The 26,478-nt window shown below is 40.0% G+C and overlaps 1 protein-coding gene across 4 annotated transcripts in view; it reads left to right on the top strand.

Moving 5' to 3' along the window:
- Positions 1-11,163, top strand: part of SLC22A4 (solute carrier family 22 member 4) — a 45,089-nt gene extending 33,926 nt beyond the window's left edge. For 3 of the 4 annotated variants that reach the window (XM_041762226.1, XM_041762225.1, XM_041762223.1), the window contains 5 exons: positions 2,402-2,502; positions 4,122-4,336; positions 5,539-5,721; positions 8,228-8,363; positions 10,738-11,163. In XM_041762226.1, coding sequence (XP_041618160.1) covers positions 2,402-2,502; positions 4,122-4,336; positions 5,539-5,721; positions 8,228-8,363; positions 10,738-10,813 — 711 coding nt within the window. In that variant the 3' untranslated portion in view covers positions 10,814-11,163. The remainder of the gene's footprint in view (positions 1-2,401; positions 2,503-4,121; positions 4,337-5,538; positions 5,722-8,227; positions 8,364-10,737) is intronic. The other variant, XM_041762224.1, reaches the window with a different exon arrangement.
- The last annotated feature ends 15,315 nt before the right edge of the window (positions 11,164-26,478 follow it).

Here is a 26,478-nt window from a genome sequence, read left to right as displayed (position 1 = left end):
GAATAAAGTCCAATGTCAAAACACATGTGTCTGACAGCGCCTTGTTGTTGGCGCTCCTGTTGTTAGACACGTGGAGCCTTACTGGACATGCCCGTTGAGGGAAGGGGAGCCTGTGCTCACCTCTACTGCTCCCCTCCTGGCAAAGGAGGTTGGGTGGGGAGGATCCTCTTTAGGAGGATCCACAGAACTCTGTGCCAGCAAATATGGTCTGCCCAGAATGACAATGGAGAGTCAACCAGGTGTCAGGCACAGTGTTCACCTTATTTGATGTTCATGTAAAGCCATAGCTAGTAGGCACCACTCTAGGCTCTTCTTTTCTTTTCTTTTCTTTTTTTTTCTTTTCTTTTTTTTTAAAGATTTTATTTATTTATTTATGAAAGACACACAGAGAGAGGCAGAGACATAGGCAGAGGGAGAAGCAGGCTCCCAGCAGGGAGTATGATGCGAGACTTGATCCCAGGACCCCAGGATCACAACCTGAGCCAAAGGCAGATGCTCAATCACTGCACCACCCAGGTGCCCCTATAAAATATAAATTTTTAAAGATTTTATTTATTTATTTGAAGGAGAGAAAGAGAGCAGGAGCGGGGTGGGGGGTGGCAGGCAGAGGGAGAAGCAAACTCCCAGCTAAGCAGGGAGCCTGATGTGGGTTTCCATGTGGGGCTCCATGAGGGGCTCCATCCCAGGGCCCTGAAATCATGACCTGAGCCAAAGGCAGACACTCAAACACTGAGCCACCCAGGCGTCCCTAAGTCCTTGTTTTCAGGAGAGGAAACTGAGGTACAGAGAAGTTAAGTAATTTGCCCAGAACCATACAGCTAGAAGTCTCACTAGGCCTCTCTGTTGCCAAAGTACATATTAACCATGGTTCAAGTATGTGCTTAACAGCATATGCTTTCTTACCTTGTGTTAGAGGCAGTGGACAGAAAAATAAATATAGAGTAGTATCACCTTGGAAAGCTATCTTGGGCTTCTCTGGCTTTCCTTCTGAAGCACTTTCAACCTGCTCAGGGTGTCTGGTCCAAAGGTATTTTGGTGACTCCATACAGAGACTAGGACTGGACACAAGAATATTCTTGTCCTGAGGTTTCTAAAACTGGCTGTTATCACAATCACCCAAAAGGGGGGAAAAATCACCCAAGGAGCTTTAAAAATACAGAGTCCTAGGCTTCGGGGTCCCAGGAAAGGTTCAGATTCAGCAGGCAAGGGGGGACCTGGCAATCTGCATTTTCATAAGGGCCCTGTGGAAACACCAAGTGTTAGCTTGTGCCTGATGCACAGATCCTATACGTGCATGACACAACTTCCAGAACCCTCTGTGAAGACTTCAAGTTCCCACTAGTTTATGCAGGAGCTTTATTTGGGTTGTGATAATAGTGATATATGGCCAGGGGTATGCTCTAAAGCTGTACATTCCAAATAGTGTAGAAAAAGAAAGATAATATGTCTGCGAGCAGCAGGAGGGAATATCTGGTTATTCTTAGAGAGAAGGATGCTTACATCTGGGGAGCATCTGCTCTAAAGGCAGTCTGGCAGTCTCACTCCCTCACAATAGACACTCCTTCTCAAGCCTCTTTATTACACACACACCATATCCCAAAAAGATCCCCTACCTCAGAGCCTTTACAAGTTTCAATAAGTTTGGCTATCTAGATTCCTAACACATGGGAAGTTACCTTTAGTAAATTAAGATTAAGAGTAAAGGAAGAAAGCCCATTGATAGCAGTAAGAAACTGCAACTAGCCAACTGGCTAGAATCTTTTTCTCAGTGTTGCAGTAATAGTAATAGTAATAGTAATAATTACAGTTAAAACATATTGGGCATTAACCATGGTTCAAGTACTATACTAAGCTTTATATATGTGAGATCTCATTTAATTTTTTCAACTCCCAATTACTATACCTTTTTAACAGAGAAGTAAACTGATGCTCAGAAGGAGTACATAATCACTTGCCCAAAGTCCCTCAGTTTACCCAAATCTGTTCTGACACTGAGACAACAAGAAAAGTCCAAAATGCAGACATGGACCTCGAGGCAGGTTGGGGCTGTTTGGCACTACCCACTAAACAGGTCCAGAGGATCATAGCATCCTCTGTGTGATTAAAATCACCAGGGTGGTGACCATGAGTCAAGAAAAGGCTATTAGCAGTCAGGCTTTATATAAAAAGACAGTGAAGCCAATGTTATATATTTTAAAGTTTGCATCTAAAATGGGCCACAAGTATTTTCAAGTGTTAGAATTAGCATCATATAAGTAGATGCGCTGATTCCCCTCACATTCCAGACTTCTGAGCATATTCAAGGGAAGTAGAGTCATATGCATAAATCTTTCCCACCTTGCTGTAGTTGAAGATACCTCCTCATTACCTCTTAATCTCATGGTTATTTGCATTACTTTAGCTTCAGGAACTAAAACTCCAAAGTCAGCAGAAAGTTTTCATTCTGGACCTGTTCAGGACTCGGAATATTGCCACAATAACCATTATGTCTTTGCTGCTGTGGTAAGTAATAAGTGATCTAGAAACGTGCTATGCAGCACACAAGTATACAACTGATTTTCTCTAATTCATAGCAACATCAGGGCAAGGACTGACTCTTCCTAAAACAAAATAAAGATTATAGACTTCTAAGTAATTTGGAAATGCCTCCATTCAATTCATGGAACTGGATACTAAAAAAAGTCACAGGGAACAATATTTATGTCTGCAGTACTATGGCCCACAGGGAAAGTGTCCCTCCCCTCCGAAAGCAATTGGGACTAATACTAATAAAATTGCTGAAACTGAGAGGCTAATTCAGCTTCCGCTTCCTGAAGCTGTACTGTCAACATAACAGTGACATTAGAACAACCTGAATCCCCATTGCCGGTGTGGGAGCTTTGATGAGCTTTTCACACTTGCCAATAGCAAACTACCAAGTGATTTTCAGGCATAGAGGTAATGAATGGACTTTGTCTAGATTTAATAATGTATCTTCCAAGAAACGAGGAAGAAGAAAAGAACATCCCTACCCGCCAACAGCAACACAAAAAAATCAAAGGTTCAGAGACTGTAGTGAGTCTATTTTTAGGGCCATCCTGTTTTGCAGTTAGAAAAAAATCAATGACAGAGTTATGGTTCTGGATTTAGCAAATGTGTCCTAAGCAGGGCTTTCCTCACTCTAGACCTCCTTACTTCTTCTAGGTCAGCATCTGTCATTGGTACAAATGTATCTTGCGTATCACTGAGCCAGTAATAAACTAGTCACTAGTTTTGCCTACAGTGCACTTATTATCAAATGTGAAACGCTAAGATCCTTAGAGCAATCAAATTTAATTTTTTCTTTTGTTTTGGGTTAACCCTGTACTACCCAACCTGGTAGAGTATGTATAAAAAGATCCAACAATGTTCCTGAAAACATTTTTGAGACATGCTCTGCTTTTCAGTCATGTTAATAATTAGCAAATGTCTCCACAGAGGAGTCTGCAAAGTGCAGTTATTTTTGCCCAGAAGAGCTTTGCAGTTCTGTGGAAGTTGATTGTAATGATAGGACATGCAGTGTGTACTCTGTGAAACATTGAACCATTGTGGGACTTTCATTCTTTTCCCTCAAGTGACTTTTAATAAACTGATTAGAATTCACTGAGAGTGAATCCCACAGTATTTACCTATGTGTCTTCATTTTTCTTTTGTATAAGAATAAAATCTGGATTTTGTATTCACTGATGTGACTGATGATCTTTCTTCAAATAATAATTATAAGGGCATGAGGATGTACTAACTGTTCAGGAAATATTGAAATTAATTAGATCAGGGTAGGTGTTATTGAATGTTGGTATATCTAAACTAGTGCTTTCCAATAGAACTTTCCACAACAATGAAATATATTATGTTTGAGTTGTCTATTATAGTAGCCACTGGTCACATATGGTCATTAAGCTGGTGAAGTGTGGCTAGTGTGCCTAAAAAACTGAATTTTTAATTTAATTTAATTGTTAATTTAATTTAATTTTAACGTATTGACCTTTAAGCAGCCATATGTGGCTAGTGGCTACTTGTAGGACAGAAAGATCTAAACAATTTCTTGACTGTCATGGGATTATTGAATGGTTCAGGCTCTCCTTTTTTCTTTTGTCTTTCAGGATGCTAACCTCAGTGGGTTACTTTGCTCTGTCTCTCAATGCTCCAAATTTACATGGAGATGCCTACCTGAACTGTTTCCTTTCTGCCCTGATTGAAGTTCCAGCTTACATTACAGCCTGGCTGCTGCTGCGAACCCTGCCTAGGCGTTATATCATAGCTGGAGTACTGTTCTTGGGAGGAGGTGTGCTTCTCTTAATTCAGATGGTACCTGCAGGTAAAAGTTAACAAACAATATTAACAGCTTACCAAGAAAGATCCAAACCTTAACTAGACTAATTATTAGTCACTGCACCCTGTTTGTGTCACCTTTACATTATAAGTTCTTCATAGGTCCACCAGACAAGTGATAGCTAACTACATAATCTTCTGTGGTCATAACTCCCCTGAAATGGGGGTCAGCTTTAGAGGACCAGAAATCACTGCCTGCCAGGAAGACTAAGGCCGTGAATCATCGCCTTGGTACTTTCAAACCTCTTCTCTAAGGAGCATATTACAGTGTTGCAGTGTGTAGTACCTGCCGGTTCCAGTATTAAGTCCGTGATTTTTAGGGTCTGTAATCCTTAAGTAGTTAGAGCACAAGAAGATGTTTGCTTCTTTTTTCTCCTCATTTCTAACTTTCTCATTTTATTAATATTGTCAGTAGATCATTGATAACATAGTATTATACATAGAAATATATATTTCTTTAATAATAATAAACAGGATAGAAAGGATTGCTCCTTCTCGTTGAAGGTTAAGCTTAACTATATTAACATGCTAACAACTTCCATGAAACTGTTGTAATAAATAGAAGTGGACAAAGGTCCCTGAATGCATAAATGATCTTGAATAACAGTAGAACAAAACAGAAAGCAATGTGTCACTCTCCATCTTTGCTCATGTCCAGTTATTAAGATATTTGAGGAGAAAGTGTTACTTGTGGAACTTATTTTTTTAGAGCAGTGGGGAGGGAAGGGGTAGAGGGGAAGGGAGAGAGAGAAGTTTTTTCTTTTTTTTTTTTAAGATTTTATTCATTTATTCACGAGAAACAGAAAGAAAGGCAAAGACACAGGCAGAGGGAGAAGCAGGCTCTCTGCAGGGAGCCTGATACAGGACTTGATCCCAAGACTCTGGGATCACAACCTAGCCGAAGGCAGATGCTCAACATGGAGCTACCAGGCATCCCAGAGAGAGAGAGAGAGAGAGAGAATCTTAAGCAGGCAGAGCCCAGCTCAGGGCTTGATCTCAAGATCCTGAGATCATGACCTGAGCTGAAATCATGAGTCAGAAGCTTAACTGACTAAGTCATCCAGGTACCCCGGGAATATCTTTATATTCTAGAAACATTGCTATACAAGCAAAAAGGACAACAAAAGCAGCTGTTAACAAAGTCTTACTTCCAAAAGCACCTCTATTTACCCTGGGTCTCTCTTCCAGATTACAACTTCTTGTCCATTGGTCTGGTGATGTTAGGAAAGTTTGGGATCACCTCCGCTTTCTCCATGCTGTATGTGTTCACTGCAGAGCTTTACCCCACCCTGGTCAGGAACATGGCTGTGGGGGTCACATCCATGGCCTCCAGAGTGGGCAGCATCATTGCTCCCTACTTTGTTTACCTCGGTGAGATGCATCTTGTCAATTTGTTCTTTTTTTTCAAATATAAAGGAATAGATTTTTCATTGTGAAAAATGCAAACAGCACAGAAAGTACTGGAAAAAGTACAAGTTCACCTCTTCTCTCTCGGCTCCCCAGATTGCAGCCCTAGAAGTAGCTAATATTAACACTTTGGTGAGTAGCCCTTCAGACATTTTGTTTTGCAAAAAAAAAAAAAAAAAAAATATATATATATATATATATATATATATATATACACACACACACTAAAATTAAAAACATAAACAAAAGTATATATATTGTTTCACAACTTTTTTAACTTAGCATTGTTTCAGAATATCTTTCCATATTAGTATATAGAGCTTTTTTTTTTTTTTTTTAAAGATTTTATTTATTCAAGACACAGAGAGAGAGAGGCAGAGGGAGAAGCAGGCTCCATGCAGGGAGCCCCGACGTGGGACTCGATCCTGGGTCTCCAGGATCACACCCTGGGCTGAAGGTGGCGCTAAACCACTGAGCCACCCAGGCTGCCCAGTATATAGAGCTTTTATCTTCTTTTTAGTTAGTATATGTTCTTCCAATGCATGTATATACATAATTTGTTTAACTAGGTTCAGTGGATGGACATTTAGGCCATTTCCAGGTTTTTGTTATTACAAATAACACTACAATGAACATTCCTCTATACTCCTAAGACCCTTTGTTCATTTAATTATGTACACTTGGATGCATGGATCCTTGGAGCAATTTAATATTTTCATAGATATTGCCAAACTGGCCTCTAAATATTGTACTAATTTACAATCTATCACTATATGAGAGTGCCTGTTTCTCCATATCCTCACTAGCAATGGGGATTATCCAATTTTTTAATCATTGGTAATCTGTTATCTGAAAAATGGATATTATAGTTGCTTTCATCTCTAATTCTTTAATTATAAATAAGGTCGATCTTTTTTAAAAGATTATTTATTTGAGAGAGAGATTGAAACTGCACAAGCAAGTGCTCATGTGATTTCAGGGGAAGGGCAGAGGGAGAGAATCTTCAGGCAGAAGTCCTGCTGAGTGCTGAGTCAGACTCAGGGCTCCATGTCAGGACCCTGAGATCATGACCTGAGCAGAAGTCAAGAGTCAGACCCTTAACCAACTGAGCCACCCAGGTGCCCCTGATTTGTGAGAGCTCTTTCTGATTAAAAGAAACTAGCTCTTTGCATATATAAATATGTAAATATTTTTCCTAGTTCATCATTTATTTTTGACTTTATGATATTTTAGGAAATTTTATTTTTTATATAGTTACGTTTCTCAATCAATCTGGAATAACACCACATAGGGCCTTCAGTGGGTTGCTCAATGGATGTAGGATCTGGCACTCTGAGCCTAAGCTACATAAGTACTCTGACAGTGAGAGATGTTAATACACCTCCTTATTCTTCCTATTTGTCTATTTGTTACTGGTTCAAACATGTACATAAATACCATATACGAATCCTTAGGAAAGGTACACCCTCATATTTGCAGAGAAAGTGAAACATTTTCTTATCTTAAACATACTGCATACGTTTACCCTGAACAACTCCTAAGAAAGCACATTATTATTATGAATGATGTCATTTACCCTTTGTATCTTCCTATACTTTCAAACTATGCTCACTTGGTCTAAGGGCAGACCATTGGTACATAAGAAATGGAGGAGTCTGACACAGAGCTTTTCTATTCCACAGTAGCTACTCCTGTTAGTGACAGAGATGCTTCAGAGAAACTTCACGATTAACATTTTCTCTCAAATAAAATTCTTGGGTATATTGTTCCTCTGTAATCTCTGCTACAGAAAGGAAGCAAGATGAGGATCTATTATTCTCCTGTGCAAGTAATGCCAGATAAGGAAGAGGTGGAATGGTTCTTACAATTACATTACAAAACCAAGATACACAAGTGTGCAAAAAGAAACCAAAGCCAGGTATAGGGCCCTCACTGTGCCTGACATTTAGTGATTGAAATTAGACTGAACATATTACTTAGGTTTTTTTTTTTAAGTCTCCTGGCTCTTTGGACCAGCTATCCATTGCGGCCTACTTATTGGTTCAGGCAAAAGCAAAGGTCACACCAGTCATCATGGCCAGTACCTATCCCTATGATATCCCTTTTCTCCTTATATCCTCTCATCTCTCATCTCCAATGACTTCCACCTTGAGAGGGAAAACTTGGTAGGCAAAGACTTCCATCAAAGGAACATCTGTCACACATGGTTAAATAGTGGTTTAGAGAATGCCAACTGGCATGAAAGACCTTTTGATAATGCAAAATCATGTAGGAAAATGATTAGGGAAATCACAAAGGCAATGGCTTCTATCAAAAAGGAAACTGTAATATTTTGCATACCTTTTTCCTTCTGATAATGTTCAGGTTTAAAACTGCTCTCAAATACTGTTTGCCATCATTACAAAATGCTCCTTCCCAGGAGCATCTGGAGAATCCCTGTATCTAATTTTGATGTTCCTGTGCCTTACAGGTGCTTACAACAGAGTTCTGCCCTACATCGTCATGGGCAGCCTGACTGTCTTCATTGGAATCATCACCCTTTTTTTCCCTGAAAGTTTTGGAATGACTCTACCAGAGACCTTAGAGCAGATGCAGAAAGTCAAAGGGTAAGTGGAACTTTAAAAACTGATACCAAAATTCCTCAGAAGGAAGAAATATGCCAAGAATAGCCAGGAAATTTCTGAACAAGCAGAGTGGTGGTCAGTAGAAAGCAGCTCTATCAGATAATAAAGTATATTACTAAGCAAAAGTAATTAAAGGTAATTAAATAATAATGATAATGATATAGGAACAGAAATAGAAATGGTGTAGGAATAGAATGGTGTAGAATAGAGTTCAAAATTAAATCCAAGAAAATATGAAACTCAGTCTATGCCAAAAAGTAGCAATTCAAAATAAGTAAGGAAAATTAAACTATTCAGTAAAAGGTGTTAGAGAATTCAGCCAGCCACATTGGATAAATAAAAAACTTGAATCCTACTTCAGAATAAATACATCAATATAAATTGCAAAGTGATTAAAAATTGAGGCCTAAAAATGTAAAATCATAAATGTACCAGAAGAAAACATATATATTTTTGTAACATCAGAAAAGGCCTTTCTGAGCATGATATGAAAAGCAAAGAGACATAAAGGATAAGATTGCTATGTCTGATTATGAAATTTTAGAAATTGTTGGCACAGCAAGAAAAGAAACCATAAATAAAAACAAAGGTCAAAAAGCCAGGGGGAAAATATTTGCAACACACAATATACACATGGGGCTTATACAGCTCATGTACAGGAAACTCTCAGCAGTCAGTGGGAAAAAGACAGCTCAGTAGGAAAACTGGCAAAGGTCATCAACAAGCAGTTGACAGGAAAGGAAATTTCAGTGGCAGGTATATACACAAAATACAATACTTGTCCACATTTATAAAGAAATATGAAATAAAACAATTCGATATCTTTTTTTGTTTGTAAGAGTGTGTGTTTACCTATGAGATTATGTGATTTTTTTCTTCCTGATACCAGCCACTTCTGACACTAACTAGGTGTCCTATAATTTAATTCAATTCAAATGCTAACCACCAGAGTTTGCATCAGAATCCACAGGTTTAAGAGAGTCCCACAAGACTGGCCTTCAGATGCCAGTGGTAAATATCAGGTCCTCAGTTATGCACACTTCTCTCCAACTTGGTTTCAAAGTCTGGTGTTTCCACAACCCCTGCCCCCCAACTCAAGTTCAGTAATTTATCAGAATGACTCACAGAACTCATATACTCTTTCCTTACCATTTCAGATTTATTATAAAAGATATGAACAGCCAGATGAAGAGGTACAAAGGGTAAGGTCCAGAAAGGTCCAGAGTACAGGAGCTTCTGTCCTTATACAGTTGGGGAACACCACTATCCTGGCACGTGGATGTGTTCACCAATTCAGAAGCTCTCTGAACCTCAGTAACCTCAGTGTTCAGGGGGTTTTTTTGTTTTTGTTTTTTAAGATTTTATTTATTTATTCATGAGAGACACGGAGAGGCAGAGACTAGGCAGAGGGAGAAGCAGGCTCCCCATGGGGGGCCCAATGCAGGACTCGATCTCAAGATCTTGGGATCACGAGCAACCTGAGCCAAAGGCAGACGCTCAACCACTGAGTTACCCAGGTACCCCTGTTCATGGAGTTTTATGGAGGTTTTTATCACATAGGTATGATCAATAACTAATTCAACCTCTAGCCCCTTGCCCCTCCTTGGATGTTGGGAGGTGTGGCTGAAAAGTTCCAGGCTTCTAATCAAGGTCTACTCTTTCTGGTGACCAGCTTCCATCCTGAAGCTATCAAGAGGCCCTCCCCAAGAGTAGTTGTCTCATTAGAACAAAAGACTAGTTGCTCCTATGACCCTGTCAGGAAATGACAAAGGATACAGGAGCCCTGAGTCAGGAACTGGGGACAAAAATCAAATATCTTTCTATGATATCACAGATTGGCAAACAATTAAAGACGAGTGGATTTGTAGAGGTTTAGATTCTAGAGTTGAACTGCCTGCCTTCAAAACCCAAATCTATTGCATAAATTTGGGGAAATGGCTTAATTTTCAGTAAACCTCAGGATTCACATTTATTATATGGGAATAGCTCATATGGCTATTGTGAGGTTATGTAAGATAATGTGTCTTTAGTGTGTGGCCATGAAGAACATAAATCTTTATATGAGTGGATTCTGATCCCTGACAGAACATATACAGCAAAATATGCCCCAAAAGTCGTTTTTTTCCAATGATATGACTATTTCAATACCAACTTTAGCTTGCTGAGAACTTCATATTTACCACTCTATCCTTTTCTCAGAGAAACTATAAAATTATAGAGTACAAAACTCTAGACTCCTAAGCTATTATTAGAATTATATTCATTGACTGGATAAATGTTTTTCAATGTCAGTCTGGCATTTTGGGGAGGAGAGTCTTGAATATTTAATTTTCTTCAGCACTTATTTTATTTTCAGGTTCAGATTTAGGAAAAGGACAAGAGATTCAGTGGAGAAAGAAGAAAATCCCAAAGTTCTAATAACTTCATTCTGATAAAGTTTCCACCTCACTTGGTGACCTGAAAACCACATGTATAAGACTCTATGAAGAAACCAAAGCCTTTCCTGAGGAATTGGACCAACGCTAATGATTAACACTAAGATAGCTTTGCTATTGAGAAATGCCTGTCATAGAGCACACTCTGGGCCACTCTTCCAATAATCTTCTTATTTTAAAAACCACGTCATTTCTAGAGAGTCCACCTTCCTAATGAATTTGATGACATGGGTTCAGAAGATTTTTTGAAAACGTGTTGGGCAAAGACTGGTAAATCCATACAAAGATAAATACTCATTGCCAAACATACAAATACTATTCAAATAAAAAGAATGTCATTGCATTAACACAACTGTCAGGTGACAACAGTGTGTGTGTGTGTGTGTGTGTGTGTGTGTGTGTGTATGTAAGGGAAACTGCACATTCAAAATTATAGTAGTTTTTGAAGTGAACTTACATACTGCCATAACTAAATGATGATTATAGGCAGTATTTCTATCCACAAAATTTTATACAAACTTTTGAAGGGAATTGATGGCAGATTTTTAAAAAAGATTTTATTTATTTATTCATGAGAGACACAGAGAGAGGCAGGGACATAGGCAGAGGGAGAAGCAGGCTCCCTCTGGGGAGTCTGATGTGGGACTCAATCCCAGGACCCTGGGATCACACCCTGAGCCAAAGGCAGATGCAGCAACCACTGAGCCACCCAGGTACCCCAATGGCAGATATTAATAGTGTTTTACAAGTGAAATGCAGCAAGTGATCAAGTAGCCTGGCTCATATGACCTGTTGGCCTCTGAGAAGGGAACCAAGACAGCTCCCTACTACAATTTCAGTGGCTATAAACTCATGGCCTTTTGAATGGTCCACATTAGTTGTGAGTTTTTTGAGCACGTGTTTAAACTTTGTTTCTTTAGAGTGGCTGAAGAGGTATTTTGCTGGTAAACAGACAATCAGGAAAGCCACAAACCAGTTAGATGGGTAAAATGGTCTGTGTGCCCGGCACTAAGAGCTCTCAGCCCCCAGGAAGAAGGCCATCCAAGCTAACAATCTTAAAACAGTTCTTTCCATTAATAGATTCCTTCCTAAGCAGAGTATGCAGCTGCTAGCCTCTCCGTCCAGGAGTGCATCTGGTGGCAGTTCCACGAATGAGTGGGGGCGGGCGGGGGGTAGGTAATAAAGGCCACTACTGGGGAAATATATTCTCCCAAGCACAGGAGATAAATGTCAGGTCTCAGTCTCAGCACGTTGCAGGCATGCTGAGATGACAGCAGAGCAAGAGGTTACTCTCAGAGACTGGGGCAGCATGCTCTTGTTGAAAGCGGCTTCTCTGACAACAACTCAGTGGTAAGTAAGCTCCTGACCCTTTAACATACCCAAAAATAAAAGTCCTAAAAATAATTATGCCCAAACGTAAATGTTCACTATCTCTTAGAGGAAACTTGGACGTAACATTTTTTGACAAATAGTCCTTAATTTTTCAAGTTCTTTATCTTGAACTATTCTGATTAACCTCCAATTTTTTCCTCTGTTGCCCTATTTCTAACACAGATTTTATATCCTACTGACATACTGAGCCTACCTTTTGAGCATTACTTTAAAATCCACTAGACTATCCTAGAATAGTTTATGTTTTGTCACCAGAGACACAGGTGCATAGCTTCATCCACCCAGTGCTTTTACCTCCCCCGTGGATGCAGCCAGTCTGGATCACCTTTCAACCTGCTTTGCTGAGCACTAAGTAGCCTGTCCCACAGAGAGCAGGTCATGCTGCCTCCCAAGAAGCTCTTCTTAACTTCCTTCCCACCAGCAATGGCTGTTTCCTCCTCTGTGCTCTGTTACCTTTGTTGAGTTGGGGACTCTTGTCTGGTTGCCCTACCCCCCAGCCTCTGGGATGCTAGGGACTTACCTTATTTCTCTTTTTATCCTCTATAGAACTGTTTATCATAGTGTTTTCTTGCACTTAAGAAGCATCAATAAATTTTTCTTTTAGTTAAGAAACTTTGTAACTTTAGTTTGGTGGAAATGTTTGTTTGATACAGAGACATTAAAGTTTTTAAATACCTATATACACAATGCTCTCAAAGCTTTCTCTAAATAGAAAAAGTAAGGATGTGATGATTACCTTTTATTGCTGTTTGTACAGGTGCTTTATATTTTAAAATAGTAAGAGACAACTTTTTAAAATCTGTTTCTGTAAAGGCAACAAGTACACAGATGATCATCTCTTTGGTAGTTCAAAGACCAAGTAGATCAACACATGCCAAAATAGTATTTGGTTAATTTCAAGATTCATTCTTGATTTTTTTAAATGATTTTATTTATTTATTCATGAGAGACACTGAGGGAGGGGCAGAGACATAGGCAGAGGGAGAAGCAGGCTCCCTGCCGGGAGCCCCTGATGTGGGACTGGATCCTGGAACTCCAGGGTCAAGCCCTGAGCCAAAGGCAGATGCTCAACCCAGGTGTCCCTACATTCCTGATTTTTATTTATTTTTTATATATATATTTATTTTTTATTGGTGTTCAATTTGCCAACATATGGAATAACACCCAGTGCTCATCCCATCAAGTGCCCACCTCAGTGCCCGTCACCCAGTCACCCCCACCCCCCACCCACCCCCCCTTCATTCCTGATTTTTAAAAACTACATTTAAAGTTAGGTCTACAAGGCAACATCCTGCACTCGCTTGTGAGCAGCAATTTCAGACTGGCAGCCAATCTGACATTGCATATTTCAGAATCTAGTGTCTACCTGGATTCTGTTAGCTTCTGAACCAATCACTCCTCCTTGGTTCTGCTCCTTCTCTGCCTTGAGTCTATCTGTAGCACAGCAGCCTGAATTATCTAAATGAGATCATGTCACTTTTCCACTCAAAACCTTCCAATGGCATCCCATCTCAGGTGTGCTTTTCCCCCCCCTTTACGGTCTCACAGCACATACTTTTATTTATATGAGTTACATTCCACTTCAGTCAGGTTTTTAAAAAAGTCAAAGTCTTTACAAGAGTCTATACATAGGATGATCACATGTCCCAGTTTTCCTAGGATAGTCACAGTTTCTGTCTATAAGCCAAGGGCGATAATGAATCGCCCCTCCCCCACAACCTTTCACTCTAAAAATGTCCCAATTTAGATGACAAGTTATATAGGCTCATCAATTATAGGGTATTACCCATGCGTCGCCACTCTATGTCTTTGCCCAATAAACACTTAGCTGACCACCCTATGTCTTTGCTTAATAAACACTTACCTGATCACCCAGCTTTAAATCATATCTTGTTCTCTCTGTCCTAAACTCACCTGTCCCTGGTTCATTTTTCTCCATAGTTCTTATTACCCTCTAATATCCTAACTAATTTACCTCTTCTTTGTTTTTTAATGTCCTGCTTTCTCATGGAATTTCCATGAGGAGCACTTCTGTATCCCCAGCGGTTAGAACAGTGCTTGGCACATAGTCAATATTTAATAAATATTTGTTTAAAAATGAATAAATATATTAAAATCATTATTATAGTTAAATTGGCAAAAGTAATTATTAGTTTTCAAACAAGAAAGCATTGGCAAATAGGGTGGCTCAATTGGTTAAGTGTCCAAGTCTTTTTTGTTTGTTTGTTTTTTAAATTTATTTATCTTAGACAGAGAACATGTGCACAAGTGGGGGGAAGGACAGAGGGAGAGAATCTTCAAACAGACTCCCCCTGAGCAGGGAGCCTGACATGGGGCTCAATCTCATGACCCATGAGATCATGACCTGAGCTGAAAGCAGGTGTCGAAAGCTTAACTGACTGAGCCACCCAGCTGCCCTAAACATTCGACTCTTGATCTCAGGTCAGGTCTTGTCAATCTCAGGGTTATAAGTTCAAGCCCTGAGTTGGAGCATACTTTAAAAAAAAAAAAAAAGGTTCTGCTTACAAGCAACTGAAAGAATAATAATTGAAGTGACAATGTGATGCCATTTTCCATTTAACACATTAGCAAAGATTTAAAAATGATGATATTTAACAATAATGAGAGTATGATGAGATACACTTTCACATTCTTCTGGTGGGAGTGTAAACTGGATTATTTTTTCTGGAAAAGAAATTGGCAATTGGCAAAATGTTTCCAGAGCCTTAAAATGCTTAGAATTCTTTTTTTTTTTTAAGAGGGAGAGACAACGTGCACATGGGAGTGGGAGTGGGAGTGGGGGTGGAGTAAGGAGGAGGGGGAGAAGGAGAGAGAGAGAGAAATTCTTAAGCAAGCTCCATGCCCTACAGAGTTCAAAGAAGGGCTCAGTCTTGCAACCCTGAGAACATGACATGAAATCAAGAGTCAGAGGCTTGACCAACTGAGCTATCCAGGCCCTCCACATATATAGTCTAATTTAAAATTAGGCAAAATATCTCAATAGATAGCTCTCCAAAGGAGATATACAAATGGCCAGCAAGCATAATAAATGATGCTCAACATCACTAATCATTTGAAAACCACAAACCAAAACCACGAGACACCACCTCACATCCATTAGGATGGCTAACTATAAAAAGAGCAGAAAACAAGTGTTGACATGGATATGGAGAAATTGGAATATTTACATACTGTAGGTAGGTATGTGAAATGGTGCAGTCACTATGGAAAACAATATGAGGTTTCTCGAAAAATTAAAAATAGGATTACAATATGATTCAGCAGTTCCACAGCTGAGTATATATACAAAATAGTTCAAAGTAGAATCTCAAAGAGCTATTTGCACACTCATGTTCATCATAGCATTATTCACAATAGCTAAGAGCTGGAAGCAACTCAAATGTTCTTCAATAGATGAATGGATAAAGAAAATGTGGTGTACATATACAATGCAACCTTCCATAGCCTTAGAAAGAAAAGGAAATGTTGTTGCATGCCATAACATGGATGAACCTCAAGGATATTATGCTAAGTGAAATAATCCGATCACAAAAGGACAAATACTGTATGATTCCATTCACATGGGGTATTTAAAATTAGTATGGTTAGTGGGTTTCAGTTTGGCAAGAAGAAGTTCTAGAGATCTGTGTGTAACCATGTAAACTTACATAATACTACTGAACTGTACACTTTCAAATGGTTAAGATGGCAAAATTTAATGTTATGTGGGGTTTTTTTTACCACAATAAAAAAAAGCTGTGTGGAAATAGTTAAATAAATAATGGTGTGCTCTTCTGAAAGAATATTATTCAGCCTTTAAAAACAGTATCTAGGAATCCCTGGGTGGCTCAGCAGTTTAGCATCTGACTTCGGCCCAGGATGTAATCCTAGAGTCCCGGGATCGAGTCCTGCGTCGGGCTCCCTGCATGGAGGCTGCTTCTCCTTCTGCCTGTGTCTCTGCCTCTCTCTCTCTCTGTGCCTCTCATGAATAAGTAAATAAAATTTTTAAAAAATAAAAAATAAAATAAAATAAATTCTTAGATACTGTTTTTATTTTTTTAAAGACTTTATTTATTTATCAATGAAAGAGCCAGAGAGAGGCAGAGACACAGGCAGAGGGAGAAGCAGGCTCCATGCAGGGAGCCCGATGTGGGACTCGATCCCAGGTCTCCAGGATCAGGCCCTGGGCTGAAGGTGGAGCTAAACCGCTGAGCCACCGGGATGCCCTAAGAATTTATTTTTAAGTTTTATTTTTTTAAGTAACGTCTATACCCAATTTGGGGCTTGAATTCATGATCCCAAGATCAAGACTCACATGCTCTCCCAACTGAGTCACCCATGTGCTCCTAAGAATTATCTTTAATCACATAAAATACTTGTGATATAATGCAAGCATTAAATAAACAGCACATAATAATATTAACTAAATAATGAATGTATGCATGAATTAGCTATGTTTAAAACATGAAAAAGCAACTAGAAGGAAATATTTCAAGGTATTAACAGAGGTATGTTTGGTTAGGGGATTATGGATAACTTCTGGTTTAGGTTCTTTTTTTGTGGTTTTTCCATACTTCACAAATGTTTCACAAAATATATTATTTTTTTAATATATTACTTTTATAGTCATAAAGTTAAAAAAAATCAAAACTTTTATTAAGTGTCAACTATGTGTGAGGTCTTGGGAAGCAAAGATGAAGAATGCAAAATTCTTGCTTGCAGTAGGCTCAGTGTAGCCAGATGATAAATTCCTGTCTGTGGCCTCGGCAGCTAGCCCAGTGCCCCGACCTAGGGCTGAGCTCCGTGGAGCTGAAACCCCAGTCAGTCATTTTCTCCCATCCCGACCTGGGCATATTTAGATCTCTCCTTTTTGCTTGAGCAGCAGTCACATCTCCCCTGATTTGGTTTTACCAAGCCACACTCGCTCTTCTGAAGGAAATTACTTTATTGCTGAGATTATTTTAACAGATTATAAAAATGGACATAAAATGGATTATAAAAAATTATGCAGATTTGCAAAAAAAAATTATAAGGATTTGAACTATCACTGCCTCTATGTTGGCACAGAAAGGTCTTAAACCTGATTTTCAGAACCTGGAGAACTTCTTTATCAAACCCTGCAAATTTGACCCTCTTTGTCACTCTAATTCTGACTTCCCTCTGTGCTCCCTGTCCCTGCAAAGCCCACCACTTCACCCTCCCATTGTTGCCTTCCCCTCTACTGTGTTCCACTGCGGACAGACATTTGTTGTCCTTCAAGTATATATCCCAGGGTGCTTTCTCCACATCTCTCCTAACAGAGACCTGGCTGCCCCCTGAGCACCCCGCCACTTCCGTCTTGGTCCTGTCTCAAATGGAGGCCATTTACTTCCAACTTCCTGTGATCTTCAAAGCCAGGTGAGCTCTCAGCATTTTCCCAGTTGCCCACTGCAGTTCCAGACTATTAACTCTTTCACCTTCACATTCATGAAATACCTCCTTCAGGGTTTATGCTGTATCCTTTTTTTTTTTTTTTTTTTAAAGATTTTATTTATTTGAGAGAGAGAGAACACAAGAAGGGGCGAGGGGCAGAGGAAGAGGGAGAAGCTCCTTGCTGAGCAGGGATACCTCCCCCCACCCCCGCTGAATGAAATGAGGGTCAATCCCAGGGTCTGGAGATCATGGCCTGAACTGAAGGCAGATGCCTGACTTGCTGAGCGACCCAGGCACCTCTATGCTGTGTCCTTCTGGTTGCTGTTACCAACAATCTTCCCAGTTGCTTATTCACATTCTATGAACTCTCAGCAACCCAGCCTCACAAATCGATGACTTTTGTGCTCAGATGGGTAATCCTATACCTCTGTCTCAGATGCTTGACCTTTATCTGAACTTCAGTTCCTCTCAGCCTATGACACACCCTGGAGCTGTCCACCTCATTCCAATACCTTTTGTTTTCCTCCCAACCCTTCAGCTCTGACCTTGACACAGTTGGTTCCTTTTCCTTCTAGTTTATATTTCGTGATCCCTTCAATTCACTCACCCACTACCCTGATCCTTTTGTGTACTCATCTTGCAAAATCTAAACCCAAAATAAGTCAAATTACTTTACTTTTCATACTCAATCCAAGCTGTTGAATTAAGTTATAGGTGAGGGAGGGGAGGTCTTCTGTGAGCTGGAGGAATATGTGGGTTGAGAAAGTGACAAGCAGGTTGAGGGTCCAGCTGTGACTGGTAATGTAAAAGTGTAGAGATACTGATTGACATGGTTGTGTGATTTTCTCCAGTGCGGGGTATGAATAAAACACACATAGTTGAATTTGGGGGTTGTAGTACAGATGATCAGAATGACAAGACAGTGGAGGAAGTAAGATTGACTAAAGCAAAGGACCATAAGATTTAGATTGAAGACGAAAGTGAATAAAACATGACAAAAAAACATGTCTGACAACATTCTATGTCCTAGTATGCTGTGCCCATCTACTTTTTTCCCCTTTATTTGGTGGATATGAGAACCTGGCACAGTGTTAAGATCCAAAAGAACAGACTGCATATCAGCCGAAGGTGAAATAATCTGCTCTATTTCTCTTGGACTTTTCACCAAAGACATGACTCTGTTGATATGAAACCTGACGAGACTGAATGTGGTCACTTGGTAGGGGCCAAGAGCTAGATTTTTTTTTTTTTTTAGTATAATAAGCATTAATCATTAAGAGTGTAAGCTCAGAGGTAGACCAACTGGAGTTCTAATTTGGACTTGCCACATAGTAACTATAGCAACTGAACAAAGTATTTAGCTTCTCTTCAGTTTCTTTGTAAAGTGAGGACAATAAGTATATCTATCTCATAGAGCTGTTGTGAGGACTAAATGACGTCATGGGCTATTGTTGGTAGTATTATTGTAATAATACAATAGCAGAGAGGATGGATGCTTGACCAGGACTAATTTCTACCCTAACCTGGCATCTAGCTCAGAAGATTAAAAGCATCGGTAATTTAGATTATCCAAATCTAACTGAGCCAAAGCCTCCTGATATCTTCCTATGGACTCTTACTCCAATAGGGCTCATATCCCATTCTATCTCATAAGGAGACTTACATGTTCCTATGTATCTTTCCTCTTGGATGATCTCATCTGAACCTGTGGCTTTAAATACCATCCATATGCAGATAACTCCCTAATTTAAATCTCATTCTGACTTCTCCTATGAACTTCATACTCATGTATATCCAACGGTCTCTAAACTTTAACTGAAATGTAAGTTTAAAATATTAATATACTTAAATATAAATTCATTTTTATATTTAAGATAAAACTCTTGCATAGGCAACAAAAGAAAAAATAGATAAATTGGATTATACCAAAATTTAAAACTCTTGTGCATAAAAGGACATGATCAACAGAGTGAAAAGGCAACCGTGGAATGGGAGAAAATATTTGGAAGTCATATGTCTGATAAGGAGTTAATATCCAGAATATAGAAAGAACTCCTACAAGTCAACAACAAAAATAGACAGCATAGTATAAAAATGGGCAGCGGACATAAGAGATATTTCTCCAAAGAAAAGACACAAATGGCCAATAAGCACATTACATGATGCCCAACATCACTAATCATCAAGTAAATACAAATCAAAACCACAATGAGATATCATCTCATACCCATTAGAATGGCTACTATTTTACAAAAAATAGAAAATAACAAGTGTTGGTGAGAATGTGTAAAAATTGGAACTTTTGCGTACCATTGATGGGAAAGTACAATGCTGCAGTCCTACAGAAGACAGAACACACCATGGCAATTCCTCAGAAAAATTAAAAATAGCATTGCCATATGATCCATGCATGCAATGATTGCCATATGATCCCACTTCTCAGTAGATACTTAACAGAGTTAAAAGCAGGGACACATGGGCAGCCCGGGTGGCTCAGTGTTTTAGCACTGCCTTTGGCCTAGGGCAGAATCCTGGAGACCCGGGATCGAGTCCCACATCGGGGTCCCTGCATGGAGCCTGCTTCTCCCTCTGCCTGTGTCTCTGCCTCTCTCTGTCTCTAATAAATAAATAAAATCTTTTTTTTTAAAAAAAAGCAGGGACACAAGAGTTCATTTATGTACTCATGTTCATATAGCAACATCAAGGTAGCAGAAAGATGAAAGCAACCCACATGTCTATTGAAGATGAATGAAAGTATAAACTGTGGTATATACATACAGCGGAATATTATTCAACCTTAAAATGAAAGAAAATTGTGACACATGCTACAGCACACGTAAACCTTGAAGACACTATGCTTAATGAAGTAAGTCAGTCACAAAAGTACAAATACTGTATGATTCCAGTTATATGAGGTACCTAGAGTGGTCCAATTCATAAAAACAGAAGGTAGAAGGATGGTGCTAGGGGCTGTGGGGAGGGAGGAAGTTTCTTACTGCACCTACAATAAAATTCAAACTGTTTACAGGGTGTTAGATGATCTGGTGTCCATACACACTGGCCTCCTGCCAACATCTCTGATCTTATGTCCCATCGTTATTCACTTTGATCACTATGTTCCAGTCATGCTGGTCTTCCCCAAGCATATGCTCTTTCCTTGCAGACTGTGTATTTGCTGCTCCTCTGCTTGGTACACTCTCTTCCCACATCTTCACATGACAGGTTCCTTCTGATCTCTTCCATCTCAGCTTAGCTATCGCCTTCTCAGAAAAGAACTCATTTACCATCCAATCGAAGGTAGCCACCCACTGATTGTCAGGCTTTATACTGTCATCTTCTTTTCTCTCTTCCTGGCACTTACCTTTATTACAAATTCATTTTTGTTGTCACATGTTTATCATCAGCTTCACCATCCCCCAACTAAAGTTTGAGCTCCGTGAGAACAGATAACTTGTTTGTCTCTTAAATCTCAGAACCCAGAACACTATTGGGCACATAACATCCTATTCAAATATTTACTGACTGAAGGAAGAACTAAATAACTTTAATGACCCAATTTTCCTTCCGTGTCACATATGTATTATTAAAGCATTTTGAGAAGGGGTGCCTGGGTGGCTCAGTCACTTAAGCTTCCTCTTGTTTTTGGCTCAGGTCATGATCTCAGGGTCGTGAGATCAAGCCCCATGTCTAGCTTTGTGCTGAGCATGGAGGCTGCTTAAAATTTTCCCTTTCCCTCTGCCCCTCCCCCACTGCTTGTGTGCAAATGATCTTTCTCCCTCAAAAAAAGCCCTAAAAACAAAAAAACAAAAAGCCTTTTGGGTAAACTGGTATTTCTAACATTATACATCACCAGTGTCTTTTTATCTAGTCTAGAACGTGGTAACTCATCTTAAAATGTAAGCAGCAAGTCTGACATTTCATTTTATGAGGCATACCCTGAAAGGAACAAGTTTACATTGTTGCTCTGACCCAAAGCATAGCAAAGTGTAATTATTTATATGGAGTTTTTTAATTGTCCCATATTTTTTGAAACCAAATTGTAGGCTTTCATATTGAAATTACACTCATTCAGAGTAAAAGTCTGGACATTGAAGTCTTTAAAAAATTGTTCAAAGTATTTCATTACATACTTCTAGTGTATAATTTTTTTTTTAATTTTTATTTACTTATGATAGTCACCAGAGAGAGAGAGAGAGAGGCAGAGACAGAGGGAGAAGCAGGCTCCATGCACCGGGAGGCTGACGTGGGATTCGATCCCGGGTCTCCAGGATCGCGCTCTGGGCCAAAGGCAGGCGCTAAACCGCTGCGCCACCCAGGGATCCCTAAAGATTTTTTTTTTAAGATTTTGTTTATTCATGAGAAAGTGAGAGAGAGAGAGAGAGAGAGGCAGAGACACAGGCAGAGGGAGAAGCAGGCTCCATGCAGGGAGCCTGACTTGGGACTCTATCCCAGGTCTCCAGGATCATGCCCTGGGCTGAAGGCGGCGCTAAACCACTGAGCCACCCGGGCTGCCCTAAAGAATGGTTTTAAGGCTCATTATCTTCATGGTTAGTTATCTATCTGTCTAGGCCAAAACAGACTGGGCTTAAAAGGCAGGACCATATGATAGCACAAATGTGATTTTGCTGGCCCTTCTACATGTGCTGCAACCCCAATTTCCTTCAAAGTCCAATCTTTATCCACATTTGGGCTCATGAAGATAGGCCATCCTGACATTATTTTTGAGGCATGTCTACAGTGGACAGCAGAAAATGGCACAAAAGTGAGCATTCCCACTGGCAATTGAAGTCCTGCTATGCCAAGTTCAACTGAAGCTGCTCTGCTGGCCCAAAATGCAGATATGCATGGGTGATGACATGTCACTTGGGATGATGTCTGATGAGACAAATAGACTCCTGTTCTTCGACTCTTGAGTCATGCTCTGATATTCTGAGGCCAAGGCAAATAAAGTCCCACAGAGATCTTGGCAAAAGTAGCGATTTCAGATCTTCCCCATGGTGCCCTTTCCATAAAATCTGTACACGATCTGTGGAATCAACAGCAGAACCTGGGCAGACCCTCTGAATCATCCTTTACTCTAATGCTGAAGCCTGGACCTCCTCTCTCTTTACCCAAAGGAGGAGTCCTTTCTTTGGAGGCTTCCCTTCTTTGAGCAAGTGAATGCTGACCGGTTCAGCCCACATAAATATAAAAATGTCCAATTCTGTGAAGAACACATAGTTTCTCAGGTGCTTCTTTAGAGTTAATAATCAAAATAAAAGCAATAACTATTGCTAGTATTTATTTCACACTTAACATCTGCTAGGCACTGACCTAACTACTACCACCTGGGAAATTGAGGTTTGGAAAGTTTAAAAACTTGCCCAATCTTACAAGCGAGGACTTGAAGGGGTCAGCAGTTGAATGTTGACAGCTATACCCAGAGGCTATGGTCTTAACCAATACACTGTATTGTCTTTTATCCCAGAAGTAATTATAAAGTTTATAAAATTCTACCCTGTTGAATAGAAGGTAAAACAAATCAAAGAGCTATAGATGTTTATTCTTCCTTATTTTAGTCCAACATATTAATAATTTGTGTTTCATTTATTGCTGCATAACACATCACCCCAAAATGTAGCAGCTTAAAACAATAAGCATTTATTACTTCTCTAAATTTTCTGAGGGTCAGGAATCTGGGAGCCACTTAGCTGGGTGGTTCTGGTTCAGTTTCTCATGAGGTTGCAGTCAAGCTGTTGATTAGGGATGCAGTCATCTGAAGACTCAACTTGTGCCTGGCTGGCTCAGTAGAACACGTGGCCCTTGATTTCAGGGTTGTAAGTTTGAGATCCACAGTGGGTATAGAGATTACTTAAAAATAGTCTTTTTAAAAAATATATTTTATCTTTTTTTTAAAGATTTTATTTATTTGGGATCCCTGGGTGGCGCAGTGGTTTAGCACCTGCCTTTGGCTCAGGGCGCGATCCTGGAGACCCAGGATCAAATCCCACGTCGGGCTCCCAGTGCATGGAGCCTGCTTCTCCCTCTGCCTGTGTCTCTGCCTCTCTCTCTCTCTCTCTCTCTCTCTCTCTCTGTGACTATTGTAAATAAATAAAAAAATTTTTTAAAAAGATTTTATTTATTTGACACACACACAGAGAGAGAGAGAGAGAGCACACAAACTCGAGGAACAGCAGAGGGAGAGGCAGGAGCCTCTCCTCTGAGCAGAGAGCCCAATGCAGGGCTCGATCCCAGGGCCCTGGGATCATGACCTGAACTGAAGGCAGACACTTAACTGCGTAACCAACTAAGCCACCCAGGCACCCCTTTAAAAATAAAATCTTAAAAAGAGAGAGAGACACTCAACAGATGCTGAAGTTGTTTCTAACAAGCTCACTCACATGTGGGACGGAGGGCTATGTTCCCCATTGGCTTGACAGTAGTCTTCATTTCTTATCACCCGCACCACCTGGGCCTCTTACTAATTATAGCTTGATGGTCCAAAAGAAAGAGAAGGAGGGGAGGGGAGAATGAGGACACAGATGAAATACTCAAGATGGAGATCTAGTAAAATGTGATCACTGAAACATCACTTCTGCTCTTTGCTATCGGTCACAAAGACCAACTCTGTTACAAAGTGGGTGAGGCTTACGTGGGATATGAATACCAGGAGACAAGGATCACTGAGTGACAAGGATCATCTTGGAGACCAGCTACCATGTCTGGTAGCATTTTAACCCATTTAAACTAGGGTTCCAACCCTGAATCTGCTGCCATGTCAATCAGTTTTACTTCTATTATTTCTAAAATAGGAACATCTTAAACTCAGAATTTTGAATATTGGAGAGCCTCAAATAACTGATTTTCTCAGAGTCTAAGTTCAATTTCTCTTTTAAAAGATGCAATTTCAACAATAACATTCAGATAGTATTCACTGCCCCACCTAGAACTGGAAGATGCTGCCACAGGTTGCTCTTTGCTTTGTGCACATGTACAGGACAAGCTGTTTTTGACAAAAGGTTTGTTTTTTTAAGATCTGCAACCTCTCCCATAACCTACTGAATTGTTTTCAAACCATTTCAGGAGTGTTTTCTGAAGTCCAACTGATGTTTCTTAAACTAAGACCTTTTCACATTATTTGGTCTGGACACAGATCAGCATTCTTCTCATAGAAGCTTTCCTTTATTTTGAAATATTGAAACAATTTTGAGAATTGATTCAAGAAACAAGTTTATTTTCAAGAAGCTTGGTTTTCCTTTTTGGTTAGTTCCAGAAAAGGACTGTTACTTGAGATAAGATGTTAGAAAGAATTAAGTGTATTTCTGAAGGCATAGCCAGCCATCTTCTGAGGAATATTGAACAGTATATATAAACAAAATGACTAACACTTGTGTTAACATTTTTACCTTAATTTTTAAAAATTCTATTATGTTTTTAATTCTATTATGTTTTAAGGAAATGTTTATATTTCCCTGCATAAAACATGCTGGCTTGCCCTTCTTTATTTTTATTTTCAATTTAGAATATAATCACTATTAAATAGTGCTTTTCCAATAGATCACATTTAAAAATGTATATTTAATTCTCCATCACTAAGCCGCTGTTATTACAAAAAGGAATATACTGCTAAATGTTAAACTTAGCAGCCCTAGTCCTTAAAGGCTTTAAAACAGTGCTGTCCAATAATATAGGCACTAAGGCTACAGAGCACTTAAAGTGTGGTTAAACCAAATTGAAATGTGCTATAAAATATAAGCTGGATTCTTAAGATTAGTGAAAATGAAAAGGATGTAAGATCAATAATTTTTATAGAATGTAAAATATCTCAATAATTTCTATATTGATTACATAATGAAATTATAGTGTTGGACATATTAAATATATTAGTAAAATAATTTCACCCACCCCTTTTTTTAATCCTTCTTAACAGGACTGCCAGATAAAAATACAGGACATCTAGTTACATCTGAATTTCCTATGTCCCTGCCTATGTTTTAATACTATAAAATTACTCTTTAACTGAAATTCAAATGTTAACTGGACGTCTTATATTTTTTACTTGCTAGATCTGGTAACTTTATTAATATGACTACTAGACAAATTTAAATTACAAAGGTATACTAGTGGACAGCGAGGCTTTAGAATCATCTAGTTTTTCCGTTTCGTTTTTGCTTTGCCAACTATGGAGTTAACTGTGCAGAAATGCCTAATCTGAGGGAAACATTTAATCCTAGACTGGGATCGTCAATACTTGAAGTTAAATTTTTACATGTGTTTTAACAAGCTAAAGGCCAACGGAGGGGCCTGTCGCAGACCCAAGTACTGAAAAGACAATTGGATTAGAATTAAAAGTCACTGCTCCCAGCCTCACCATTGGGGTAGTTAACAGTTCTGGTTTCAAAATAATCCGCGCCACTTTCACAAGGATGGGCTGTCAAGGGCAGGGACTTGGCAGCGAGACTCTGGGGCGGTCACCGTCCCGGTAGAAGGCTGGCAGGGGTGGAGGGCTGGAGGGACGGTATTTGTAATACTGGAGTCTCGCACCCGGCTCGACCACTCGTCCACGCATCCCCTCCCCTGGCTCCGCGCAGCGCCAGCGGCCTCGGCCTGAGACGCCGGGGGCTCCGAGTCTCGCGGCTTTCCTACGCCGAACCCCGGCGGCAAGCTCAGGGCTGGACTGGGCCGGGCTCGGCGGGAGCCGGACCGGACCCCGACGGAACCCGGGTCGGCCGCCCCGCGCGAGTCCCAGGTGCGCGGCGGCCCGCCCCGCCCCCCGCCGTCACGCGCAGCCCCGGCCCCGCCCCCGCCCGCGCCGCGCAGCCCAGACCCAGAGCCCGCCCCGGCCTGCAGCTCTATGTAAGGCCGCGCGCTGGGGCGGC

The sequence above is a fragment of the Vulpes lagopus genome, chromosome 7 (assembly GCF_018345385.1).
Source record: "Vulpes lagopus strain Blue_001 chromosome 7, ASM1834538v1, whole genome shotgun sequence".
Classification (NCBI taxonomy): domain Eukaryota; kingdom Metazoa; phylum Chordata; class Mammalia; order Carnivora; family Canidae; genus Vulpes; species Vulpes lagopus.
This window is presented reverse-complemented; position numbering and strand designations above follow the sequence as displayed.